Source organism: Muntiacus reevesi, chromosome 12 (genome assembly GCF_963930625.1).
Source record: "Muntiacus reevesi chromosome 12, mMunRee1.1, whole genome shotgun sequence".
Taxonomy (NCBI): Eukaryota; Metazoa; Chordata; class Mammalia; order Artiodactyla; family Cervidae; genus Muntiacus; species Muntiacus reevesi.
Genome location: NC_089260.1, coordinates 42297309 through 42323130, shown reverse-complemented (window position 1 = coordinate 42323130; position 25822 = coordinate 42297309). Strand labels below are relative to the sequence as shown.

Below are 25822 nucleotides of genomic sequence, written 5' to 3'. Positions count from 1 at the left end.
GTCTGCCTGCAGTGCAGGAGACCCAGGTTCGATCCCTGGGTTGGGAAGATCCTCTGGAGAAGGAAATGGCAACCCACTCCAGTATTATTGCCTGGAAAATTGCAAGGACTGAGGAGCCTGGTAGGCTACTCTGAATTCTCTGCATTCCATATAAATTTTAGGATCAGCCGATCAAATTCTATTTAAAAAAAAAAAAAGCCTGCTGGAATTTTGTTAGCAATTGCATCGCATCTATAGGTCAATCTGGGGAATTTCCAACTTAACAATGATGTCTTATAATCCATGAACACTGAATGTCTCTCACGTAATATTTGCTGCTGCTGTTTATTTGCTAAGTCGTGTTCAACCCTTTGTGGCCCCATGGACTGTAGCTCACTGCGTTCCTCCGTCAATGGGATTTCCTAGGCAAGAATACTGGAGTGGGTTGCCAATTCCTTCTCCAGGGGATTGTTCCAACCCAGGGAACGAACCTGCATCTCCTGCTTGACACGAAGATTCTTTGTCACTGAGCCACGTTAGATCCTTAATTTCTCTCAGCAATGTTTTATAGTGTGAAGTCAACATCACTTTGGTTAAATTGATTCCTAAGTATTTTCTTTTTGATGCTATTGTGAATGACAGGAAATTTTATTTTTGGATTGCTTCTCATATATAGGAATACACTTGACTTTTGTATATTGATTTATATCCTGTACCTTTACTGAACTTGCTTTAAGACCTAATAGGGCTTTCATTTGGTTGGTTGGTTGTATTTTCCCGAGGGTTTTCTACACTTAGGACCATATATATCATCTGCAAATAAAGGTAGTTTTGTTTCTTCCTTTCCAAACAACATGTCTTTTTTTTTTCTCTTTCTTTTTCCTTCTCTCCATATTGAACTGGATACAATCTCTAGAATAATGTTGAGTAGAAATGATGAAAGCAGGCTTTGTTTCCAAACTTAGAGGTAAAATATTTAATCTTTCACCATTAAGATGACATTAGCTATAGATTTTTTTGGTAGATGAACTTTATCAAGTTAAGGAAGTTTCCTCCTGTTCCCAGATTGTTCAGAGTTTTTAATCAGAAATGGGTGTTGGTTAAGCTGAATAAAAATGACTCACACCTTTGAGTCTTACTCTTTAAATAAAAGGAAAGAAATGGGTGTTGGATTTTGTCAAATGTTTTTTTTTCTACAGAGATTATCATGTGGTTTTTCTCCTTTATTGATATGATGTAAAGAGCAACTGATTTTCAGATGTTAAATCAACCTTGATAACTGTTTAATCCTTTTATATCTTGGTTGAGGTTGTCAAACAATTTATGAGACTCTGTTGAATTTTTTTATTCCTTTTTCTGTTATTCAGACTAGATTATTTCTTTTGAACGATCTTGAAGCCTATGGACTCTTTTTTCTGCCATCTCAAATCTATTATTGAATCCAATCCCTTTACTAAATTTTTCATTTCAGCAATTACTTTTTACCTCTAGAATTTCTATTTGGCCTTACAATTTTTTTTATATATCTCTTTATTGAGAATCTCTATTTGTTGAGTCATTATCACTATGTTTTCCTTTAATTTTTTCAGCATGGCTTCCTTCACCTCCTTGAACATATTTATTACTGCAGCTTTGAAGTCTTTGTCTGCTGAGTCCAACATCTGGGACCACACGTTTTTCCCAAGGAAAACTGGCTTCCCTTTCCTTTCTTTGTATATCTTGTAATTTTTTATTGAAAACTAGAAATTTAGATAATACATTTTAGTTACTCTGGGTTTTAATGTTTCTCTCCAGGACTGTTGCTATTGCTGTGGTTTTCTTGTTTATTAATTTGTCTAGATTAAACCTGTGGTTGTACTTAAACACCCTAAGCCAACAAAGCTTCTACTCTCTGACAATGAATCTGTGTTTAGCTTGGGGATTACATTCAAAGATCAGGCAGTTCTCAGGTCTACTTTGGCTCTACTTGCTGCCAGGCCCTCTTACATTTCCTCTGCAGGGATATGTAGATAAATCAGGGATGTACACTCAGCTAGGGATGTGTAGATAGCATGAGCCCTCTCTGGTCTCTCCTGCATGTGTATGAAGCCTTTTGGACAGCTGTGTTGAGTTTACTGAAGCCCCTTATTACTGTATCACTTTCTAAGTCTCCCTAACAAATTTCTGGCTAGGCTATTGGTCAAATACTGTAAGCTCAGCTTCACTGAGCTGCTAGCTAGCCTTTCCTGTTGGTTTGCTACTAAGATATTTACTGTTCTTCACAATGCCACTGGCATGGGTTTTTCACATTCCACTTAAATCAAGTAAGGCCACTGCTCCAATGAAACTGCTGATTTCCATGGCTGCTTTGCCTTTGCAAAACTAATGTGTGGGCTGAGCCTAGAGGTGGAGAAAGAGATCAGCTCCAGGCAAGAACACCAAAGAATTCTATCTTTCTCATCTGAAGTTCAATAGTTTTTCCATCAATAAGTATTTCTCAATTTGGTGAATGCCTCTGACCCATTTCCAAGTCCTAAAGTTGATGTTTTTGACAATTCAGCCCAGGTTTATCGTTTTTTTGGAAGATTTGCTCAGCTCTCCGTATGCCATATTGGTAGACTGCCTTAAATGTTATTTTTAATTGCTGTTTCTTTCCACTATACTCAGCTGGTCACCAAGGTCTGCTGATTCCTTCTCTACAATGCTGTATTTAGTCACACCCATCAAGGTAATTAGCACCCATTCATTCTTGAATTACAACGACAGACGTGTTCATCACAGTCAATTCTGCATCTGGCTAATAGAATAACCTTACAGACACCAGTATAATAATATCCCTTGCTTCTGACTGAAGTATTCTTCTTTGATGTAAAGAACATATAATTCATACTGCTCAATCTAGCTGTCAGGAACTTACTCAACTGTCTTGATCTTATGGAGCATTTATTCGTGGAGCTTGCACCAAGTTGAGTTTTTCTTTCCCCATATATTCTTCGCCAACTTCCATGCCTCTGTTTTCCTTCATGTTGTTTTCCCTATATGGAAAGCCCTTATAATTTGTCTTTCACTTCATAGTCCATCAACTCTTAAAAGAAGCTTAGTCAGGTAAATTCTTCTGCTCTTGATCATTTCCATAAGCTACAGTCAAACTTCAAAATTCATATACATATATATGGATTTTTAAAACATTTCTGACACTAAATCATGTAGCCTTGCAATCAATCCTCAACTGTTTCTGCATATGTGTTGCTATTTCTCCAACTTTTTACCTTTTAAATACTTTATTTTCTAGAGGAGTTTTAAATTCACAGTAAAATGGAACAAGGAGCACAGAGAGCTCTCATATACTCTGTCTCTAACTTTTAAATGCACTCAATTTGAGGGCTTTCCTTATTTACAAAATATGAAATACTTCTTTAGCATCTAGTACAGTGGTAGAGTACCAGATGCTAAAGAAGAATTTCCTACTTTGTTGCAAAAGAGTTGGGACACTTTTGTTGTGACTGAACAACAGTGGTGGAAACACAGCTGGTGCTCCGTACATGATGGCTGAATGTTATACTAAAATGCTTTCTGATTTCCCATGGACATTTTCAAAAATCATTCAAGAAAAATGATCACTTTAGGGTATCTCCCGCACCTTCCTACTCCCTTGAAGAACTTAACTCTTGCAAATATCTCTGAAAGTAGAGATGATATTAAAAATATTTAATAATTAGTGTGGTACAGACACCAAGCAAAAGAATCAAACAACAAAAAAGAGGCCTGAAAACTCTTGCTGGCCTCCAAAATGCTCCATTAGATTGTGGGGAGACCCCAGAGGTCCCAGACATGAGGCTATGATGATAGGGGTGAAACATGGGGCAGAAACTATCGGTCAAGTGGCATGAAAGTATTTAGATACTTTAACATTTGGTACAACTATATCAGGAGGTACAGACTGAATACCAGTTCTGCCAGTAAGTAAATTGGTAATCTGGATGTTACAATGACTATAGACTATATTATCCATAAGATAATTATCCATAAGGAGTCCTTCTATTGATCATGAACAGTTTTGGATTTGGACAGCAATATGAGAACAGCAAGTCTCTGAAATGCAAAATGCAGACAAGAAAAGGAAAGGGTCAGAAGCCAATGTCAAGGGTCAGTTAGGAGGTACAAGATCAGAGTACAAAAGGACTAGCAGGCCTAGACAAACATGGCAGACCAAGGTAAGGTAGGTTCAGCCAGGCAGAGAGTAAGGAAACACTATGTAAAGATCACAATAAACAGTTGTCTAGGAAGCAGAAATGTATAAGCAACAAGGAGACTGGCAGCCAGACAACTCTGTCCCTGAGCTGGAGATTTTCTTACTACATGCTTCCTATGAGGGTTTCATTCCTCCTTGATGGCTCAGACTGTAAAGAATTTTCTTGCAATGCAGGAGACCCAGGTTCGATCCCTGGGCAGGGAAGATCCCCTGGAGGAGGGAATGGCTTCCTACTATGACAAGGAGCTATGTATAAGCAGGTGCTATCTGCATATGAGGTCAGGTGAACCAGCTACAAAGCCTATCAGCAGGTCAGTCTGTTAGAGTGAGAAATATTATAGGTGTGGGTCTTGGTAGAGTGATGATGCTTCTTACCAAAGGTACCAGGTTTGCTAGTAGCACATTACTATACAGGCTATGAAGGGCAACAGAGACATTTTAAAGTAACTATGTCAGCCCTTATTGTTTAATTTCACACCCATTAAATATTTGGGGGTTTAAAAAATGTCTTTACATTCCTCCCATCAGAGGATGCAGGAAAAAAAAAAAAAAAACAATGAACCAGAGAGTATTTTAAAAATATGTGGAGAGACATTAGCTATCAACTTAGAAATAAAGAGAGCAGGTCAAATAACCATTAGCGATGACAGAATAAAATTGAGAATTAGGAAAAATAACGAGTGACTTGCCTGTTTAAAAACGAGTTTTGGAAATGGGGAGAGGCATGACTTAATTGAAGGTACATTGCTAAGAGAGAGAAGGTGACTGTTTTTCAGTTTTAAATAGTGTAATAAATCATACACAACACCATAATTTGAGTTTACGAGGAACGTAATACTCTTTAGGTTATAAAAGTGACCTCTAGTGGGCAATAATGCTCTCAAATTTGTGACCGGGGGAACTATATTCTATTGATCGTCACTTTAAAAAGGTCTATATAGGCAACAGTTCTCCATTATAACTTTCATATCCATTTAGCCAATTATACACATGTGGTATTTACTGACTCAATAATGTATCTGGTTATAATTCACCAGTATGAACTGTTAACAGAAAGGTTTTTAGGATATTTCCCCAATGATCTTCAAATCAACATCAAACATCTAGCCCTAGGAAGAGTTGGAATATTAAATTCCTACTTAAATAATTTAAAACTAGAATACTGAACTGAAAATTAAGGAACTACTGAAATGGAATATGTATACAGGTCCAAAACAGAACAAAACTTACTAGGGAAAATTTTTAGGAAGCACTTGTGGACTCTATTTGTCTCCTATGAGATCATAAACATGAAATTATCTTCAAAGAGATAAATCTGTCGTGAAACACTGAGTTACAGGTAAGGTGAGCAAATAACCACATTGAAAATCTTTTTTTCCTTGGTGCAACTGGAAAAAGTCATGTTTTGTAAAACTTAAAATTTCACACTCTCTGTTAATGAAAATAGTTGTTATTCATCACACTCTCTGTTAATGAAAATAGTTGTTATTCAGGTGGTGCTAATGGTAAAGAACCTGCCTGTCAGTGCAGGAGACTTAAGAGATGCGGGTTTGATCCCTGGGTCATGAAGATCTCCTGGAGGAGGGGGGGATGGCAACCCCCTCCAGTATTCTTGCCTGGAGAATTCCATGGACAGAGTACCCTGGTGGGCTAAAGTCCATGTGGTTGCAAAGAGTCAGATACAACTGAAGCAACTTAGCACGCTTGCATCATTCAAGATTAAAAAAAAGAAGGAAAACAATAAGGTAAATTCGTGGGTTTTGACTATAGTCCAAAATTATTTTATGGGTTAAGTTAGTAAGTCACTTGTGTATCCAATATGAGGATATATAACCTCTTAGAAATGTGGTCATGATGCACTAAGCATAAATAAAATTATGAGTCAGTTATAAAATGTATGGGCTTCCCTTGTGGCTCAGCTGTTAAAGAATCTGCCTGCGGGAGACCTGGGTTCGATCTCTGGGTTGGGAAGATCCCCTGGAGAAGGGAAAGGCTACCCACTTCAGAATTCTGACCTGGAGAATTCCATGGACTATACAGACCATGGGGTTGCAAAGAGTCAGACACGACTGAGCAACTTTCACTTTCACGTACTATAAAATGTATAATGTTCAATCTTCCCACTACCTTCCCCTATAACTGACTATTGGTTTTGGAAACTGGTTATATAGTTGAATCGAAGAGATGAAAGTTCATCATGGAAAAAACAGAATATTCTCTATTACTTAAAACCCACACACAAAACTCAGTTAAGAAGCATTTCTAAATGGGATTTCAGAAATGACACAAAAGTAACCTTTTGCTATCAGTAAACTTTCTTTCAATGCTTCAATGAATACTGATGAATAAAGATAATTATTTTTCCCATAGTGAATTAAACTGCTTTCTATTGTAAATAAATCCAAAATTCACAACCAAATCTAACTGTATTATAATATAGGCAACATTTTCAGTAAAATGACACCTTTCTGAAAGAAAATGAATTCTGAATGACCATGTTTAGAGTAACATTTGACACAAAATTCAAAAAGTGCATGCCTGATGTTTCTTCCTTCTAGTTCGGGAATTAGATCAACAAACTTTCTATAAAAAAGAGGACAGTAAATATTTCAGGTGTTGTAGGCAAAAGGTCTCTGTTGTAATTACTTGTTTCTGCTGTTGTAGTGAAAGTGGTCATAGACAATACCTGAACAGGTGGGCATGACTGTATTTCAATAAAACTTATTAACAGTAGAATTACATGTAGTTTTCTTATCTCATGAAATGTGTGTACAAATGTGTTAGTCACTCAGTTGTGTCTCTTTGTGACCCCATGGACGGTAGCCCGCCAAGCTCCTCTGTATGGAATTCTCCAAGCAAGAATACTGGAGTTGGTAACCATTTATTTCTCCAGGGGATCTTTCCAACCCAGGGATTGAACCTGTGTCTTCTGCATTGTAGGCAGATTCTTTACCATCTGAGTCACCAGGGAAGCCCCCATCTCATGAAATATTAATCTTCTTTTGATTTTTTCCCCCAAATTTCAAAGTCTAAAAGTCATTCTCAGTTCAGGTGGTAGGCTGGCTTTGGCCCACGGGCTGTAGTTTCCCGATTCCCGTTCTAGTCCATTAAGTAATAACTACCCAGTGATAAGAAGCCTTACCTGGTGATCTTTCCCCCTGAAGTATTTTTTGAAGATATGACTAAATATGTAACTATGTGTGGTGATGGATGTTTACTAAACTTGTGGTAATCTTTTCACAATATATACAAATATCCACCTAAAACTAATACAATGTTATATTTCAATTATATCTCAATTAAAAAACAAATAGCTAAAAAACAAAGCCAGAAGGAACTTGTGGACAGCGAGGAAAGGGGCGGCTGGGATGAACTGACGGCGTAGCACTGACATATATACACTACCACGTGTAAAACAGAGAGCTGGCAGGAAGCTGCTGCATACACAGGGAGCTCAGACTGGGGCTCTGTGGTGACCGAGGTGGGTGGGGTGGGTAAGCAGGAGGAAGGCTCCAGAGAGACAGGATATATGTACACTTGTAGCTGATTTACACTGATGTAAGCAGAAACCATTCTGAAGGAGACCAATCCTGGTGTTCACTGGAAGGGCTAATGCTGAAGCTGAAACACCAATACTTTGGCCACCTCTGCAGAGTTGACTCACTGGAAAAGACCCAATGCTGGGAGGGATTGGGGGCAGGAGGAGAAGGGGATGACAGAGGATGAGATGGCTGGATGGCATCACTGACTCGATGGGCATGAGTTTGAGTAAACTCCAGGAGTTGGTGAAGGACAGGGAGGCCTGGCGTGCTTCGATTCATGGGGTCGCAAAGAGTCGGACACGACTGAGCGACTGAACTGAGTTGAAGCAGAAACCAACACAACATTGTAAAACAATTACCCTCCAATTAAAAATAAATAAACAAAATTTACAAAGAACGGAAAAAACACAAAAATGCTATTCGAACTACTGGACTAATTACTGACATATAAAATGTAAATAAAAAACATGTAATTGAATGCCTTAACTATGATATATTTGGGTACAATGGGAATTTTATATTGCAAATGAAAAGCCAGCAGAAGAAATTTTATTCCTATAATCATGGGGTAAGTTTCAGATAAAAGAAATATCTTGAAATACAAAAACAACAAATATGAAAGCACTTTCCCAAAACAAACATTAAGATTGATGTGTCTTTTTAGTATCTCTCTCAGCATCCTATTTCATAAAAAATAAACAAAAATCAAGTTTCGTGTTGAATTTTGGCAGCTCCAGAACCTCCTAGAAGCTGCCAATGGCAGTGTTTATACCTTCTCTTTCAAAACTCTATGGTCCTCAGCACTGTGGTTTGAGACTGCAGCAAGTGAAAAAGTGAAGTTCAAAACTCACACTGAGTCCATGTAATACAAAGAATGCCACTACTCTATTGCAGGTATGTCTAGGACAATGCACTGAGGCCTGCTATTACACAGTGTCAGTCTTTAAGTGTCGTTTACAGTAAGTGATACAAAGCCCTATTTGTCTTGGGAAGTTGTGGCTCAAACCTATGATGTCTGTGCTTCTTTATATTCAGAGGGATGCAATCCTCCATGACACTGATCAGTGAATACTGACTTAAATGGTGCCTGTACTCAGTCGTGTCCAACTCCTTGTGACCCCATGGACTGTAGCCCACCCAGCTCCTCTGTCTATAGGATTCTCCAGGCAAGAATACTGGAGAGGGTTGCCGTTTCCTTCCCCAGGAGATCTTTCTGACCCAGGAATCGACCTGTGTCTCCTGCAGTGGCAGGCAAATTCTTTACCACTGAGCCACCTGAGAAGCCCTACTGATATGTATATTACATTGTGAAATGCGAGAACCAGAAAGCAGTGTTGGAACTTGAAAAAAGTAATCTAGACACTGAGAAGGATGTACTCAAACTTACAAATAGATCAGTAAAGAAATTAATGGAGATCTATGATGGATTCCCAAAGACAGTTACATGTATTCAGATTATGTATTCAGATTATTTAGACACTCTGAGGTCACATTTGGAGGGCCTCAAGATGCTTTCATAAAATATGTACCTATAAAGCCACCACCAGAGGAAACAACCTGGGCCAAACATTCTATTTCTCTCATCAGTTCTATCAAATGCATCCTACCAAATCCAAGTCGTTCTAAATTTTCTCAGAAATTCATTTTCATGCTATAAATATGTATTGAGTGCTTCCTAAGTGGGCTTCCCCGGTGGCTCAGTGGTAAAGAATCTGCCTGCAACGCAGCAGCCATAGGAGATTTGGGTTTGATCCCTGGCTGAGGAAGATCCCCTGGAGGAGAAAACGGCTGCCCACTCCAGTATTCTTGCCTGGCGAATCCCATGGCCAGAGGAATCTGCTGGGCTTCCCCGGCAGCTCAGACAGTAAAGAATTTGCCTGCCAACGCGGGAGACCCAGGTTCGAACTCTGGGTTGGGAAGATCCCCTGGAGAAGGGAATGGCTACCCACTCCAATATTCTTGCCTGGAGAATTCCATGGACAGAGGAGCCTGGTGGGCTACAGTCCATGGGGCCACAAAGAGTTGGACATGACTTAGCAACTAACACTATCAGTTTTATCATGCCAGAGCAAAGTCACAGAGAATACTCAGGCAAAGAAGACAGCACCCTGGACCTCAGTGCTCAATGGGGCAGACTGATAAGGAAAAAAATAATGGGAAAATCATTTCATCTAAGTAACGGTGGGATGATGTAAAAAGGAGGTTTTGTTTCTCCAAAGAAGCTATACAGATGGCCAACAAACACATGAAAAAAATTCAATATTGCTCATTATTAGAGAAATGCAAATCAGAACCACAGCAATATATCACCTCACACTGGACAGAAAGGCCATCATAAAAAAAATCTATAAACAATAAATGCTGGAAGAGGACGTGGGGAAAAGGGAACCCTCTTGCACTGTTGGTAGGAATATAAATGGATACAACCACTATGGAGAAAAGTATGGAGATTTCTTTAAAAACTAGGAATAAACTACCATATGACTGAGCAATTCCACTACTGGGCATATACCCTGAGAAAACCGAAACTGAAAAAGACAATGTACCTCCAATGTTCATTGCAGCCCTATTTCCAATAGCCATAGTCACTGGCAAGAGAAAAGAGAAAAGACATGGAAGCAACCTAGATGTCCATCAACGGATAAATGGATAAAGAAGTTGTGATACAATGGAATATTACTTGTCCATAAAAACAATGAATTTGAGGCAGTTCTAGTGAGGTGGGTGAACCTAAAGTATGTTATACAGAATGAAGTAAATCAGAAAGAGAAAAACAAATTATATTAACACATATATACAGAATCTAGAAAAACAGTACTGATGAACCTATTTGCAGGGCAGGAACAAAGATGCAGACACAGAGAACAGACTTCTGTACACAGTGGCAGAAGGAGAGGGTAGGACAAATTGAGAGAGTAGCATTGAAACATACACATTACCAGATGTGAAACAGATAGCTAGTGGGAAGCTGCTGTATAAAACATGGAAGTGATTATCCTCCAATTAAAAATTTTCAAAAAAAGTAGGTTTGGGGAAGGCTTATTGACTGGAGTGATATGTTGGCTGGATCTGATGGATATAACAAAATCTCTCTTATAAGCAAGGAGCAAATGGCTCCAGCAGAGGAAACAGTGCAAAGAAAGACAGATACAAGAAAGGAAGAGATGTGGGAACAAACATTCCATGGCATAAAGTGTGGGTACAAGTTAGGCATATGGAGAATGGTCAAGGGTGAGACTGGAGACACAGGCAAGGACCGAGTCATAATGCCCTTGGAGTTCATCCTTTCTAACACACTGAGCACTTGAAAGAGGCTAGTCCAAAATGGGATGTATAAAAAATATGAAATATCTCAATAATTTAAAAAGTTGATTACAGGTTGAAGTGATAATTAGATATATTGGGTTAAATAAAAAATATTATGAAGATTAAACTTATCAGTTTCTTTTTAGTTTTTAAGTGGGTCTACTAGAAAATTATAAATTATTTATGTGGCATTTTATCCCTCACGTGATAGTCCTTGTGACTGATTCCTTAATAACCCTCAATAACCATCTCTTTTCTCTTGCCAATGACTAGTTTAGTTATGGGCACGTCACCGACACAATCCAGGCCTGAGCTGGGAAGTAAAGATGGCAGGAGTTCCAGCTACAGATATCTTTGCCCCAGAAAAGAGACAGATGGAGATCAGAACTCATTTTTTCTTTTTCCTAAGATGTGGTTATATGACCAGTGACACAGAGAACCACCGTGGCCATCTTTCCATGACACAGGGGATAAAGCAGAGAATGGCAAAGTTTATAAATGAAGTAAAACCCAAACCCCTGTGGACATCATTGAGCAGCTTTATCAACCAACCTTGGAGTTCACCCTTCCTCTGAACTTCCTGTTATGTGAGATAACAAGATTTTTTATTATTTAAGCCAAAATGAGTCAGTTTTTCTGTTAGCTGTGGCCAAAAGCATCTTAGCTAATACACTCCGTTAGACTAAAGGGCAAGGAAGTATATGTATTATCCTTTAGGACTCTCTAGCACTATGAAATTCTGTACATAGTCTACAGTATGATAGTGTTGATCAGGGGGATAGCATATACTTAGATAGTATGTGTCATATATTTTTCTCTTTTAATTTTACATTACTATACAACTGTAAGACACTCTGACACAATTACTCAAGTGAGTGTGTAAGTGTGAAAGTCTCTCAGTTGTGTCCGACTCTTTGAGACCCCATGCACTATACAGTCCATGGAACTCTCCAGGCCAGAATACTGGAGTGCGTAGCCTTTCCTTTCTCCAGGGCATCTTCCCAACCACGGATTCTTTACCAACTGAGCTATCAGGGAAGCCCCAACTACTCAAAAGAGACCTGTAATTAATCAGGAAAAGAACTATGAACAGGATTTAATCAAAAGTAGAAGAAAATACTCCTAAGATTTGTAAATTCTCAGTTTAATGGTTGCCCTTTCGTTGAGAAGTCTGCCTTGAATTCTAGTCAAAGCACATGTATTAAGAACTACACTTGATTTTACTAACCTGGACATAAACCCTTAAAGGCAATATAGCAAGTGAAACAAGTAAGCAAATGGTACAGTACCTAACTCATCAAGTTATCAGAAGAATTAAATAATATAAGTCGGGTCTAGCACAGTATCTAGTACATGGTAAATACATTATATATAAATCTGGTTATTGTTCAAATTAGTAGTAACCCATGGGGAGCAGGAAGGGAGGAGAGGCAAACTGGGGGTAAGGGATGAGGAAGTACTATTATACATAAAATAAATAAGCTAAAAGGATATACAGTATAAAACAGTGAATATAGCTAATGTTTTATAAAAACAATAAATGGAGTATAACCTTTAAAAATTGTGAATCACTATGTTGTACACTTGAAACTACACCTCAATTTTTTTAAAAAAGAAAACAAATTTGGCTTGTGTTCCTTTTCTCTTGTAAAATCATTGTTTTCTAAGATTCTAAGTAATGTGTTAAATATGCATTGTCATTTGCCCTGTAAGATAATCTCACTTAGTGATGATGACTCGGAGAAGGCAATGGCACCCCACTCCAGTACTCTTGCCTGGAAAATCCCATGGACAGAGGAGCCTGGTAGGCTGCAGTCCATGAGGTCGCTAAGAGTCTGACTCAACTGAGCGACTTCACTTTCACTTTTCACTTTCATGCACTGGAGAATGAAATGGCAACCCACTCCAGTGTTCTTGCCTGGAGAATCCCAGGGACGGGGGAGCCTGGTGGGCTGACATCTATGGGGTCGCCCAGAGTCAGACAGACTGAAGTGACTTAGCAGCAGCAGTGATGATGACTAGAGGTCAGCTTACAGCAAACACAAGCAGACAGGTTACACTTCATTGGGTAGTTATTGCTTCGTTAGGTGGTTGATTTATTAACTCATTCTTTTAGTTACACAAAGCAGGTGAGTTTCAGAGCTAATCTGAAAAAATTAAGGTAGGCAGTGGTAACATTGTTAACCAGAAATTAAGCTACAGTATTTTGACTAATCTTGCATACCCAGTATTTGTGAAATTGGTGAGATTAATAATGAGTCTGAATGAAAATGAATAAACAGAAAATATACAGACAAGTAAGAAAGTTTATGATTTTGAGGCCGCAACAGAAGGTTATTGATGTAATTCAGAGACAGAGAAGGAGAGGTACTCAGTAACATTTTGGAATGATATATAAAGATGCAGAAGGGTATCGGGCCAGAAGAGAGGACAGATAGCATCTTCTGAGTTATACCAAGACAGGATATTCTAAAAATCTTTCTACAGTATTATTTTTGCTTTTACTAATATATACTCTACAATATAAATTTAATTTCCAAATAGGATATTCTGAAAAATACTGACCAAAATCCTCACTACTTCAATCTTAACAAATAAGTGTTGTTGTTATTTTAATTCGACTTATGAATAAGGATGATGGTCCCTAAAATCACCATATGATCTATAAATTTTAAATTTTGCAAGAAGACTGGCTCAGAGAGGACTATAATAAGTTACCTGGCTTAATATAAGGACTGTTAAGGCAGTTATCTTTGGATGCTCCAGTATCTAGTGAGGGATTCCTACATAGTTGTTAACAAATGTTTCTGAAACAAAACTCAACACCTATAAATTTAAACTATATTTATATTCTGGACAATTAAACATTCTAAACTAATGTGAATGTATAATATCACATTTCTTACGGTGAATAAAGCAAACACATGTAGAACATTCTCACCCAAACAGGTGGGGACCTCCAGGCAGATACCGCCCTGAATGAGGCTGTCCACTGCCTGGATGAGAATTCAGAGTTCCCAAGTAGGGAACACTGGCCTACAGACCCTTTCCCTAAAGTCAGACAGGGGCAGGCTAAGACCAGTTTTTGGAGACTAACAATTATTCTAGGAGGCCTTAATCAACCACTGGTATTCAGAGGAGTTCTAACCCAGGTTATTAGTTAAACACAGCACGTTCCCAATGTGGACCCAACACTCAGAGAACATAGTAAAGAGGATGACATCCTTCCATGTTTCCCTGGGATCAATACCACATGAGTAACTGATAAAATAATGAGTCTGAGGTTTTTTAAAGTTAGGTTTATTGAGGTGTAATCTGCATATAGTAAAATTTACCCCTTTGAGTGTATAGTCCTGTGAATTTGACAAATGTACACAGTCATGCTTCTATCACTACAATCAAGATACAGTACATCTCAATCACCCCCCAAAACTCCCCCATGATGATATATGGTCAATCCCCCACCATGGTCAATCCCTCGCCACCCTCTACAACAATAGATGTATTTTCTATCTCTATACTTTTGCCTTTTCCAGAGCATCACATATATCACATCTACAGAACGTAGCCTTTTGAGTCGAGTTTCTTTCATCTATTATGATGCAACTGGCCACAAGGCCAGTGAGACTGGGACAGAGTGAAAAGGAGAGTGGCAGGCTTTGAAACTGGAGAGGTAGTGGGGTCACATCTCATAGGAACTTGGGAGGCCATAACAAAAGTTTTGGGTTTACAACAGTTGTGATGAGAAGCCAACGGAAGTTTTTGAGCAGTTGAGTAATATGATCTGAAAATCTTAAAAGTAATTTTGGTCAGCCAGTTTAGAGACTACGGCAGTCGTCTGGGTTAAAAATGCTAATGACTTAAACTAGAATGGTAACGCTGGAGGTGGTGAAAAGTGTTTGGATTGGAGATGTAATTTAGAGGAAGACAAGTGAGGACTAGATGTAGGGGAAGAGGAGGCAAGGATGCTTCAAGGGGCGTGGCCTGAGCAACAAAGGAGATGGTCATTTACCAGGATAGATAGAAGAGAAAGGAGATCAAAGATAAAAAGAGGGAAGAGCACGTTTAGAATGGGGGAAAGGGAGAATTAAGAGCTCTGTACAATTGGGCATCACCAGCATATAGATACTGAATCTCTTCCCTGACTATTTTGCATATATATATTGACCTTGATAGAGAATTTCACTTAATGTTTCCCATCCTGTTATTCTTGGTATAGTGAGGGGAATGCACTGGTATACCACACATTCAGTTTCCACTTTACTAGGTTTCTAGAGTTACGTTTTTTTTTTTTATTAAGAAAACAAGCTGTAAACTCTACTCAGTATTCTGTAATAATCTATGTGGGAATAGAATCTAAGAAAGAGCAGATATATGTATAACTGATTTATTTTGCTGCACAGTGGAAACTAATACAATATTGTAAATCAACTATACTACAATAGAACTTAATTTTAAAAAATGAGGTATCACAGTGAGCCAAGTCTGTACTAAGATACTTGATGCTGCTGGTAGTGTCAACCTAAAACAAATACCTGGAGCTCCAATACCCAAAAAAGAAGGAGAAGGAGGAGAGCTGTAAAGGTTCAAGGCTAGAAACGTCTTCCATTTTTCATCCTCATTTTCTATATACATAAGAACAATCTGAGTTTCCTACGAAGGACTGCCACTAAATTTTACATATACTCTTTTTTTTCCAAATACTTATTCTCTTGTTCAATTGCAGTGGTTCAGATGAATTAAGAATAGAAAACACTTATTAAACAATAGTAATTTTTCTTGCTTTAAAGTACTTTCCTGTTTTCTAGTATTTCAAAAAAAAAAAAAAATAGAACAAAATAGGTGAAAAAGCATTCAGTGGCCCATCTTTTCACCTGATGAGTTGAAGCCTATGCTTTTGGTATGGTGAGGGGAGTAACTTTTGCTCAGACAGACCCTCGGTATGAGGAAATGGTGACACAATGTAGAAAAGCCAGAAGACGTGGAGCAGAGGTTTCCTGCGTGTCTGCTCTCCTCTAGGAGCCCAATTACCCAAGCATAAGGCAGGCACACTGATCACACCCCCACCCCCACTTTGCACCTCTGAGGCCACCAAAGCAGAGTGTTTGATAAACAGCATGGTCATTCTAGTCATGGCTCCATTTATGCATCTGTCTATCCACCCATCCATTTGATGTATTTCCTAGAAGTCTTTTTTTTTTAAGAAGTCTTTTTTTTTTCATCTTAAAATTTCGTGTAAATTTGTCACCTGTAATGCAGTTGTATTTCCTTTAGTATAAAAATCTCTTTATTTACTTACCACGGAGGAACTAACATTCCAGATAAATGCAGGATAAGACCGCTGTGTGCAGTTGTGCAGGCTGTGCACTACACTCCTTGTTTGGGAGGGGGTTTGCCCTGTAGTTACTGTGGATTTGTCTATTATGACAATTTTCTATTGGATGCTTTGAGTCAGAGGTGCCTTTTTTTTTTTCCTAATTTGTAAAAATGCCTTATGGGCTAACTGTAGCCCTGCCACTTGGTATATAAATCCACATATATGGACTTGGAACAAGCCTGAACCAGCCTCATTATTTGACTCTTGAAGAAGCATAAGTCCAGAGGTGAGAGACAAGGTCCCACACTAGTTCACAGCAGTGTTGGGTTTGATTCCAGTCTCCACTCCCAATCCAATACTCTTATAGCAACAAGCTACCTCTGCTAACAGTGAGCTGCTCGTCTCAAGCGTGTGGGTTTCTGAGAATGCTTTTATTTATTTGCTTTGCCTAAGGAGAGACCTTTGCAGGATGGATATCTCATGCTGCTGTTGCCCTTTGTTTTTTGGCATGAGTGAATATATAGAGTTGGAGAAGCAGCAGATAGACTTCTTGCAAATTATTCAGAGGGGTGAAGGTGCTGGAGTGTGTGCTCCATAAGAGCAGGAACCATTCATACCATGCATCTGTGGCACCCGACATATGGCTCCGCTACAGTTTTATACAGGGAAACACAAAACATTCCATCATCTAGGTCAGATGTGCCTCTTCCCTGGACCTCTAAGCCCTGCTGTAGTCTCTTCTGCAGCTGGAGCTAACATCAGTGCTGAACCCTAAGAAGCGCTGGCGTGACCTCTAAGCTGCTTCCCAGATTGGCATGCTATTATCTGTTAATGACTGGCTGGGCTCATTCAACCAAAAGCACAAAGATTACTTAAGAGCATTGTAAAATGGCAGCACTGGAATGAATCTTGCAAGTCAACTAACACAACTCCCTCACTTAGCATCCTTGGAAACAGAGTCCCAAAGAGATGGTAGTATTCACCCAGGTGGCTGTAGCAGCTTATGTATACTGTGGTTAGTAACTAACACTCAGGTTAGTTACAATTCGATTACTGCTCCTTCTGAAACACCACAATGCCTTTTCACCAATCAAATGATGACTAGAAATCCATAATGTCAGGGGCATCATGAACTAGAGATGTATGCCCTTAGGAATGTTTCTCTTAGGTCTTGTTTGGGCTGGACAATAAATCATGTATTTGAGAAGATAACACTATTATGCTCTTTTATTCTTTTCATGCAAGGATACTACTCAGAAAAGAAGAGTCAGGTAAGACTATTAGAAATTCTCAAATTTACTGAGAAAAGGATATGAAAGCGTGTTACGAATGTTCTGCATGAAAATGGTTAATTTAAAAAAGCACAGCTGGTTAGTCATACAGTAAGCTCTATATGTCTATTTATTTTGACTCCAAACTAGAAATTCTATGACCCAGATCATTAGTTTAGTCTAATCTCATGATTATTTTAATTGAAAATATGTATTATAAACAGGATGCATTCTCAAGTTGCTGTCTAAACAATCAAAGGCATTTGTCTTTTCAGAAAATACACTTTTCAGATTTTTAGCTTTATTTCAGAAATAAAACTTTTAAAAGTAAAAACAACACTGGAATGTCATTTTAATAATAGCCCAAGTTATGAGAATAATTGGATGGTTGTAAAAGTTTACTCTGTTATTTTATATTCTGTAACATGAAACTCTCTTCAACAGAACTAAGTCATATATATCTTAATGAGTTTATCATAGTGAGATTCCAGTGTTATCTATATTGTGTTGCTGACCCTCTTTCCATATGTAATTATTAAAAACAAAAATAACATAGGGCCATTACTTTTTCTTTATAAGAGAATTCTATATTTAATAATGAATCACAAACCAGAAGTCTAAAATAATTTACATTTCCTAAGATACCAGGTTACCAATACACACACACACACACACGCACAGAATTTTGATTTCTCAAAAGTCTAGTAAATGGCACTAGTGGCTGACACATTAGGGTAAGCAAAGCTGTATGTGTGCATATAGCTTCCACTTTGGTGGTCTGGGAAGTCTTAGCTGGGCCACAGCACAGCAAAATGGTAGTGGCACATTATACCTGGTCACGGCTGGCTTCAATGGAGCTTCCAATAGCATGGAAGGTCATCTGCACAGGGGCTAGTGTCAGACAGGTCACATACTCTTTGCCACTCTGTCTATCACAGTAGTGCACCTATAACAGAACACACGCAAGCTGCTGAACGCCACAAGTAAAAGGGAGCCAGATGCAATTGGTCCTTTGCAAAGGTTCTAGCTTTCAAGAAGAAATTCATGTAACTTATGCAGAACACAATTCAAATATTTAAAACCTTACTGGGACTTGAAGATCTATGGAGATTCTATTAATTTTAATTAATATTTTATATTAATATTATTTAAAAGAGTATTAGGAAATGCTTTGCAGAGTGCTCTACATTAGTATAGCTAGAAGAAAAACTCACAACTAAATGCTACACTCATCTTTTTTGTCCAACTTTTCATAATGCATAAAGAACTCCAGGGTCAGCATAAGTCAAGTTCATTTGAATCAAATAAAATTTTGTCAACCTGAATTTTCTTCATCCTTGACTCTGTGTGTGTGTGACTGCCACTTGATTGGTCTGACATTCTTCTATTTCTACATTATAGTCCCTATAAAACCAATGTTATACACACACACACACACACACACATATATATATGTATGTATGTATCTCAGTATACCATGTTCTTTCTGGAATTTTGACATTACAATCAAAATGAATTACACTGAAATGACTTATAATGTACAGACCAAAATAAAGTTACTATAATATTATTTTTCTTTTAGTTGAATACAACCAACCATTATTAAAACCATGTGTAAGACACTCTATCAGAGGTACGGTATGAGGGGTGGGGATAGGGGAATGTGAGTCCATCTGTCCGATGGAAAAATTTCCATCCTTCCATTTACCTACTTTCAAAAAAGTTCTATCAAGCAGTGTTTAATTCTAAGCTGCTGCTGCTGCTAAGTTGCTTCAGTCGTGTCCAACTCTGTGCGACCCCATAGACGGCAGCCCACCAGGCTCCCCCGTCCCTGGGATTCTCCAGGCAAGAACACTGGAGGGGGCTGTCATTTCCTTTTCCGATGCATGAGAGTGAAAAGTGAAAGTCGCTCAGTCGTGTCTGACTTCGCGACCCCATGGACTGCAGCCAGCCAACCAGGCTCCTCTGCCCATGGGATTTTCCAGGCAAGAGTACTGGAGTGGGGTGCCATTGCCTTCTCTGAATTCTAAGCTAATAAAAGTAAAAATAGTGTTGCTTTTGTGATAAATAAATATATATACACACACACATATAATATGGATCTGACAGAAAATGATGATATAAATCCATAATATAAATCTATCATATAAATGATGATATAAAACCATCTAATGGTTTAATAACATTTTTAAACCAGTAAGGTTGTTAAGATTCGCCATTAGTATCCCTTAAGGCAGGGAAACTTCCTGGAATCTATAAAAAGTAGTTTAGGGTTCAAATCAAGTCAACATACAAAGCTTTGTTTCCAAAGCACTTTAAAGATTTTGTTATAAAAATATTTTTTCCAAATTAACTTTGGGGAAAGGATTTGATGACAGTTCGAATTCACTGTACCTCCTGAGCAAATTAAAAGTTCACTCAGTGTATGAGTTCAAGAATGTGGGGCTGTTGTTTACTATGCAGCAGTGAAATATGAGGGGGGGGATGAAACTTACCACATAACAGGTTTATGCAAAAGTCAATCAATGGTGACACTATAATAGCTACAGCTCACAACCATTTATGGTATAGTTAAAATATTATATCTGATATAGTGCTATCATAAAACATGCTTTTTAAAATAAAATATAATCACCTTTTGACATCAATTGAAAGACTATATGAAAGACAAGACACTCTCCTAAATACCCACATTGATAGTGAACATGCTCATATGTCAGCCAACTTACTGCAGCTTTATTTTTTTCTTCTAGAGAAATGAAAAGTAGGAAGGACAAAAAGAGCACAAGACAATTCCAGTCAAAAAATAAATTTCAAACTTCACTTCCATCAGTGGCTTGGATACTAGGACTGAAAGATTTAACTTTTCTTCTAATTCACCGTGAGCTTGCAATATCCTGTAAAATATTAGACATCCTACAGACATTGAATATTGGTAGAACAATACATCTAGGACTCAATGAAAAAGAGTCTCAGCAGAAGCCAAAGGGCTTCTCAGGCCAAGCAAAGTGACATCTACCAAGAACAAGGTTAGGGGGCATGGATCACTGGTAAAGTCCAAATGAAACATGGCAGCCCTTCAGAGATGGAGGGAACTGGGAAAATCATGTAATATTTTACAGTAACTATAGATGGAGTATAACTTTTAGAAATTGTTAATCACCATATCGCACACCTGAAACTTACATAATATTGCACAGCAACTATACTTCAACAAAGGAAAAAAAAAGTGAACATCATCTACAAGGAAACTAGTAATGGATGAAACTAGGCTAAGTGTTAGTCCTTCCCCTCCCCTAGTTCATTTGCAGGGCTTCCATTAGAGGAGTGACCAGGCCTGAAACAGAGGTAGAAAGTGGAGGAACATGCCTCAGAAGCAGATCAAGTCTCCAGCCCCCCAATCGCAATATTCAAAGGTGCTGGAGTATGAGGAAAACAAGAGGAAATCACCATATACCCTCCCTCCCCTGTGCATCTTGAGCCAAAACAGACAGTTGGCAGTGGAGGGGGGTGGCAGGGGTGAACATGAGCTTGTAGTTTTGCAGTGAACTGCACTAAATTTTTCAAAACTAAAGATGACCAGAAAACCATGGGGTTTGCCAACTATAAAAAGAAACATGAATGAGAGATATGACTGATCATGGGCAAAAGTGGTGGCTGGAGAAATAAAATCATTCCATGTTTATACCCTCACTGCACTGAGACTGCTCCCTCCAAACAGATAAAAATATGTAAAAAAAAATATAGGAAACTACTGCTTGAGGACACAATTTCAAATTAAATAAAAAGTTACAATATACAGACAAAAGGTCTTAAGAAAGAATCATATTTTATATAATCAATCACCAATAAAACAGGTTGGAAATGGCTCTTCAGTTATTTATTCTCTTCCTGGACATAGAAACATAAGAGTTCATAAAACTGAACTTCTAAAGGAGAATAATGTATGAGTGACATTTTAAAATTCATCTTTCTAACTCTAAAAATGCTTCTGATGATTCAAAGCATCAGCAGAAACCAGGGATCTTAGAACTCTAGGCTAAAATAATTAGGGTAATAATATTCCACTGCATTCTACAATGTACAAATCTTCAGGATTGATGGGTAAAATATTTCTGCTACAACAAAACTGCTGTTTCTACAAATGTGGCGCTAAAATTTCCAATATACAATGATATTATTCCAGTGTCATAGATCTTGATTTTGACCAAAGAAAAATGAATAAAGATAATTTTAGAAAACTACAGAATCGTCTCCTATGTTATTTAAGATTTACTGTTTATGAATCATATAATTTTGCTCTTTTGTATTCTAAAATGTACACAACTCATCTTGATTCTTACACTGTTGTAGCACTAGATCTAGATTTATAACACCATTGACCACAGCAAATTGACATTTTGTTTCTTTCTCTTGGGCTTACAAAAAATATTCCACTAAAAATAATGGGTCAGAAATTCTAATATGTGCAAATTAAATAATGCAGCTTCCTTTGAAATTTGCAAATCTATAATAATTTTTATGTTAAAATAAGTTTCCTAGTTTGATTTGTAATCACATAAACCCAGATGAGATGCTATAATTGTGCATTCTGTTAATAATTTCCGCCAGTCTAGAGATTTCTTCTTCTTGAAAGAAGTGATTTGTGTCTGAGACTATTCAGATAACTCAAGAAATAAAGAATTCAAAGTTCAATTTGTGATATGTTTAAACGGCAAACCTTGATTTGATTTGAATAAATATCCTTATTCCTTAAAAAAATGAAATAAGGAAAAATACTATAAGCTATAAAATAACTTATATAAAAAGCTAGGTATGTGAATTTTTTCATGCCCTTCTGAAAACATGAGGGACCATTCAAATGAAAAATTTTAATTCTATACCCCCACCTCTAAAAAAAGTTGAATCAAATTGTTTCTTGCAGAGGTTGAGAAATTCCCTAATGTCAGACTACTATTTTACTAATCTCATCAGGGAACTGGTTAACTGCTTGTCTGTTACATATTTTTACATGTTACATAACGGTCACCCACAGTGGGACAAAAATGAAGAGAGTGTAAAAAAGGTCCATGTTCAAAGAAAGCTGCTCAATAGATCGTTAAGATAAAGGTCTGTACATTGACGTCTGATAATTAATATCATCGCTATGTCAAGAAAACATGTTTGATGAGCACACCTCCCATTCATGAATTTACTCCATAGCAGCAGGCAGAGATCCCATTGTAGCTATTGCCTCCAAGGAGGGGTGAAGACAGCAAAGAGCTGAAGAGTGGCAATTTAGTACTAGATCTTAGAATACTCCAAACATGCTTGATTCTTGCAGAGTCTGCACACTAGCTGTACAAAAGATCTAAATCTTTGTTAACATGAAAATCAGCATATTCTTAGCAAAGCATAAAACAATACTCTTTGATAAATATTACTCTAAAAAGTAAATTGGTAATAAATATTTCTTAACTACACCTTTTTTTGGGGGGGCGGGGGTGCTTCTCAGGTGGCCCAATAGTAAAGAATCCTCCTGCCACTGCAGGAGACGCAGGTTTGATCCCAGGGTCAGGAAGATCCCTTAGAGAAGGAAATGGCAACCAACTCCAGTATTCTTGCCTGGGAAATCTCATGAATAGAAGAGGGTAATCTGGTGGGCTACAGTCCGTGAGGTCACAAAAGAGTCGGTCACAGTTTAGCAACTAAACAACAGCAACTACATTTTTAGATGATTTGAGAACATGTAAATCATCTCAGTTATTTGGGTCCTTCCCTGGTGACTCAGATGGTAAAGAATCCACCTGTAAGGCGGAGACCTGGGTTTGATCCCTGGATCAGGAAGATCCCCTGGAGAAGGGAATGGCAACCTACTCCAGTATTCTTGCCTGGAGAACTCCATGGATAGAGGAGCCTGGCGGGCTACAGTTCATGAGGCCATAAAGAGTTGGACATGACTGAGCAACAAACACTTTCACTTTCCCAGGTAGTAATACAAATCCACACTGTTATCTATTTATGACTAACAAATTTATAAGTGATAAATAAAAGAAGTTCCCCCAGGAAAAGTACTTAGAATGATGCCTGGCTCATGGTTACCATTAAAATAAATAATAGGTATTATTAGAATAACACATCCCATAATAAAGTTAAAAATTAAGATATGACATGATGTGTAATTATGAAGAATAATATTACATTAGGATAATGTCTGTAATTGACTTTCCCTAAAGCTTATTTCCTCAATGCTTTTCATAACTAAAGTCAAGTCCTTTATAACTAAAATGTAAACATATATTTAACATGCTCAGTCATGTACCAGTGTTTTAGCTGGATGAGTAATCTATTTTACTCTGCATACAATATGCCTGTCACATTAATGCCTCTAAAGGGATAAGTGAATGAATGAAATCACATTATACAGACTGAGCCTCAACTTGTAATTATCTTTTCTCTCTTTTGGAAATTCTATGCTTAGGAAAAGATTTGAAAATTACACGACTTTATTTGGTATACAAAATCCAGCAGTGATGTACAGATTTATTTCTAGTATAAAGTCACAGAAAAAAACTGTCTAACAAATGCAACAACAGATAGATGTGTTCTCAGTATTGTTAAGGAAGATAATTGCATTCTTACTCTAAGTGGTGAGTTTGTACATGACACAAATCCTAAATCTTTGCTCGCTCCTTTTCTGCTTCATTGACTACGCCAGTGAAGGTCTAAGGAGGCAGCAAATTAATATATAAATGATACACACACACACAGAATTATTTTAGCTTTACATTTCCATCAAAACAAAACACTACAAAATTTTTAACAGTCAATTACACATCTACAAGAAAAGAAGTCCCTCTCTTCTGTAGTTTGTGCTCAGGCTTTGATGCACTCACACACAGCCAAAAACAAGCTACATGGAAATCTACAGGCTTTGCAAAGAAATAACTTTTTAACAAGGAACACCTTCAAGGTCAAAGGAAAATAGGTTATATAGGCACTCTGTAAACCCTGATGCTGGGAAAGTTTTAAGGCAAAAGGAGAAGGGGGTGGCAGAGGATGAGGCGGTAGATAGCATCACCAATTAAAAAATTATCAAATAGAAATGTTAGATCAAACAGATACAATGTGCTGTGTTTAGTCACTCAGTCGTGTCCGACTGTGCGACCCTATGGACTGTAGCCTGCCAGGCTCCTTCCTCTATCCATGGGATCCTCTAGGCAAGACTGCTGGAGTGTGTTGCTATGCACTCCTCCAAGGGATCTTCCCAACCCAGAGATCCAACTGCATCTCCTGCACTGGCATGCGAGCTCTTTATCACTAGTGCCACCTGGGAAGCCCCGTCCCAAAAAGGCAGAATAACTGAAGTGAAAAATTTATTATATGGGCTCAACAGCAAATTAGAGAGGACAGAGAAAAGAACCAGTAAATCTGAAAATAAACCAACCAAAGTTACACAGTCCAAAGATGGTGAAAAACTGTAAATAGTCTCAAAGACCTCAAAGACAATATCAAGAGGCTCAACACATACGTAACTGGAGTCCCAAAAGGAGAAGACAAAGAAAAGGGCAAAAAAATTAAAAAACAAACAAACAGAAACTAGCCCCAAATCTTTCAAAACTAATGAGAAACATTATGGTAATCTAAAAAGCTAAATGAATCCCAAGCAGGATTAAAAACAACCCTAGACATAGCATAGCCAAACTGGTGAAACCAAAAATGAACAGATATCTTAAGAGCAGCTAGAGTAAAACAACACAGTACATATATGGTACAGAAACAACTGATTATCCTGTGGGAAAAAGAGACTCTCACCCATACCATACACAAAAAATTAAATGAATATCAGCATGAAACACAAAAGCATAAACCAGAAAGTATTTAGAAAAAAATCAGAGAAAATCTTTGCAACCTTGGGTAGTCAAAAATTCCTTAGATAGGACAAAAAAGGTATAATTTATGGAAAAAAAAATTGAACTTCATCAAAATTGAAAACTTCTCCACTTTTTAAAAGGTGCCATTAAGATACTGAAAAGACAAGTTACGGGAGGGAGATAATATCTGCAACAGAAAGGACCTGTATCTAGAATATATAAAAAACTCTGATGACACAATAATTTTTAAAAATCGATACCAGAAACTGAGAAAAAAAATGTGGACATTTCACAAAGAGAAAATTGGCCAACAAGCACAAGAA

The 25822-nt window shown here is 37.8% G+C and overlaps 1 protein-coding gene across 9 annotated transcripts in view; it reads right to left on the bottom strand.

The window, feature by feature from the left end:
• The window catches only part of STAU2 (staufen double-stranded RNA binding protein 2), a 298567-nt gene that overhangs the window by 98170 nt on the left and 174575 nt on the right, over positions 1-25822 (bottom strand). For 8 of the 9 annotated variants that reach the window (XM_065903639.1, XM_065903638.1, XM_065903633.1 and 5 more), the window contains one exon: positions 18479-18592. The exons of the other annotated variant lie outside the window; for it this stretch is intronic. In XM_065903639.1, the coding sequence (XP_065759711.1) occupies positions 18479-18592 (114 nt within the window). The remainder of the gene's footprint in view (positions 1-18478; positions 18593-25822) is intronic. 9 annotated transcript variants of the gene reach the window in all.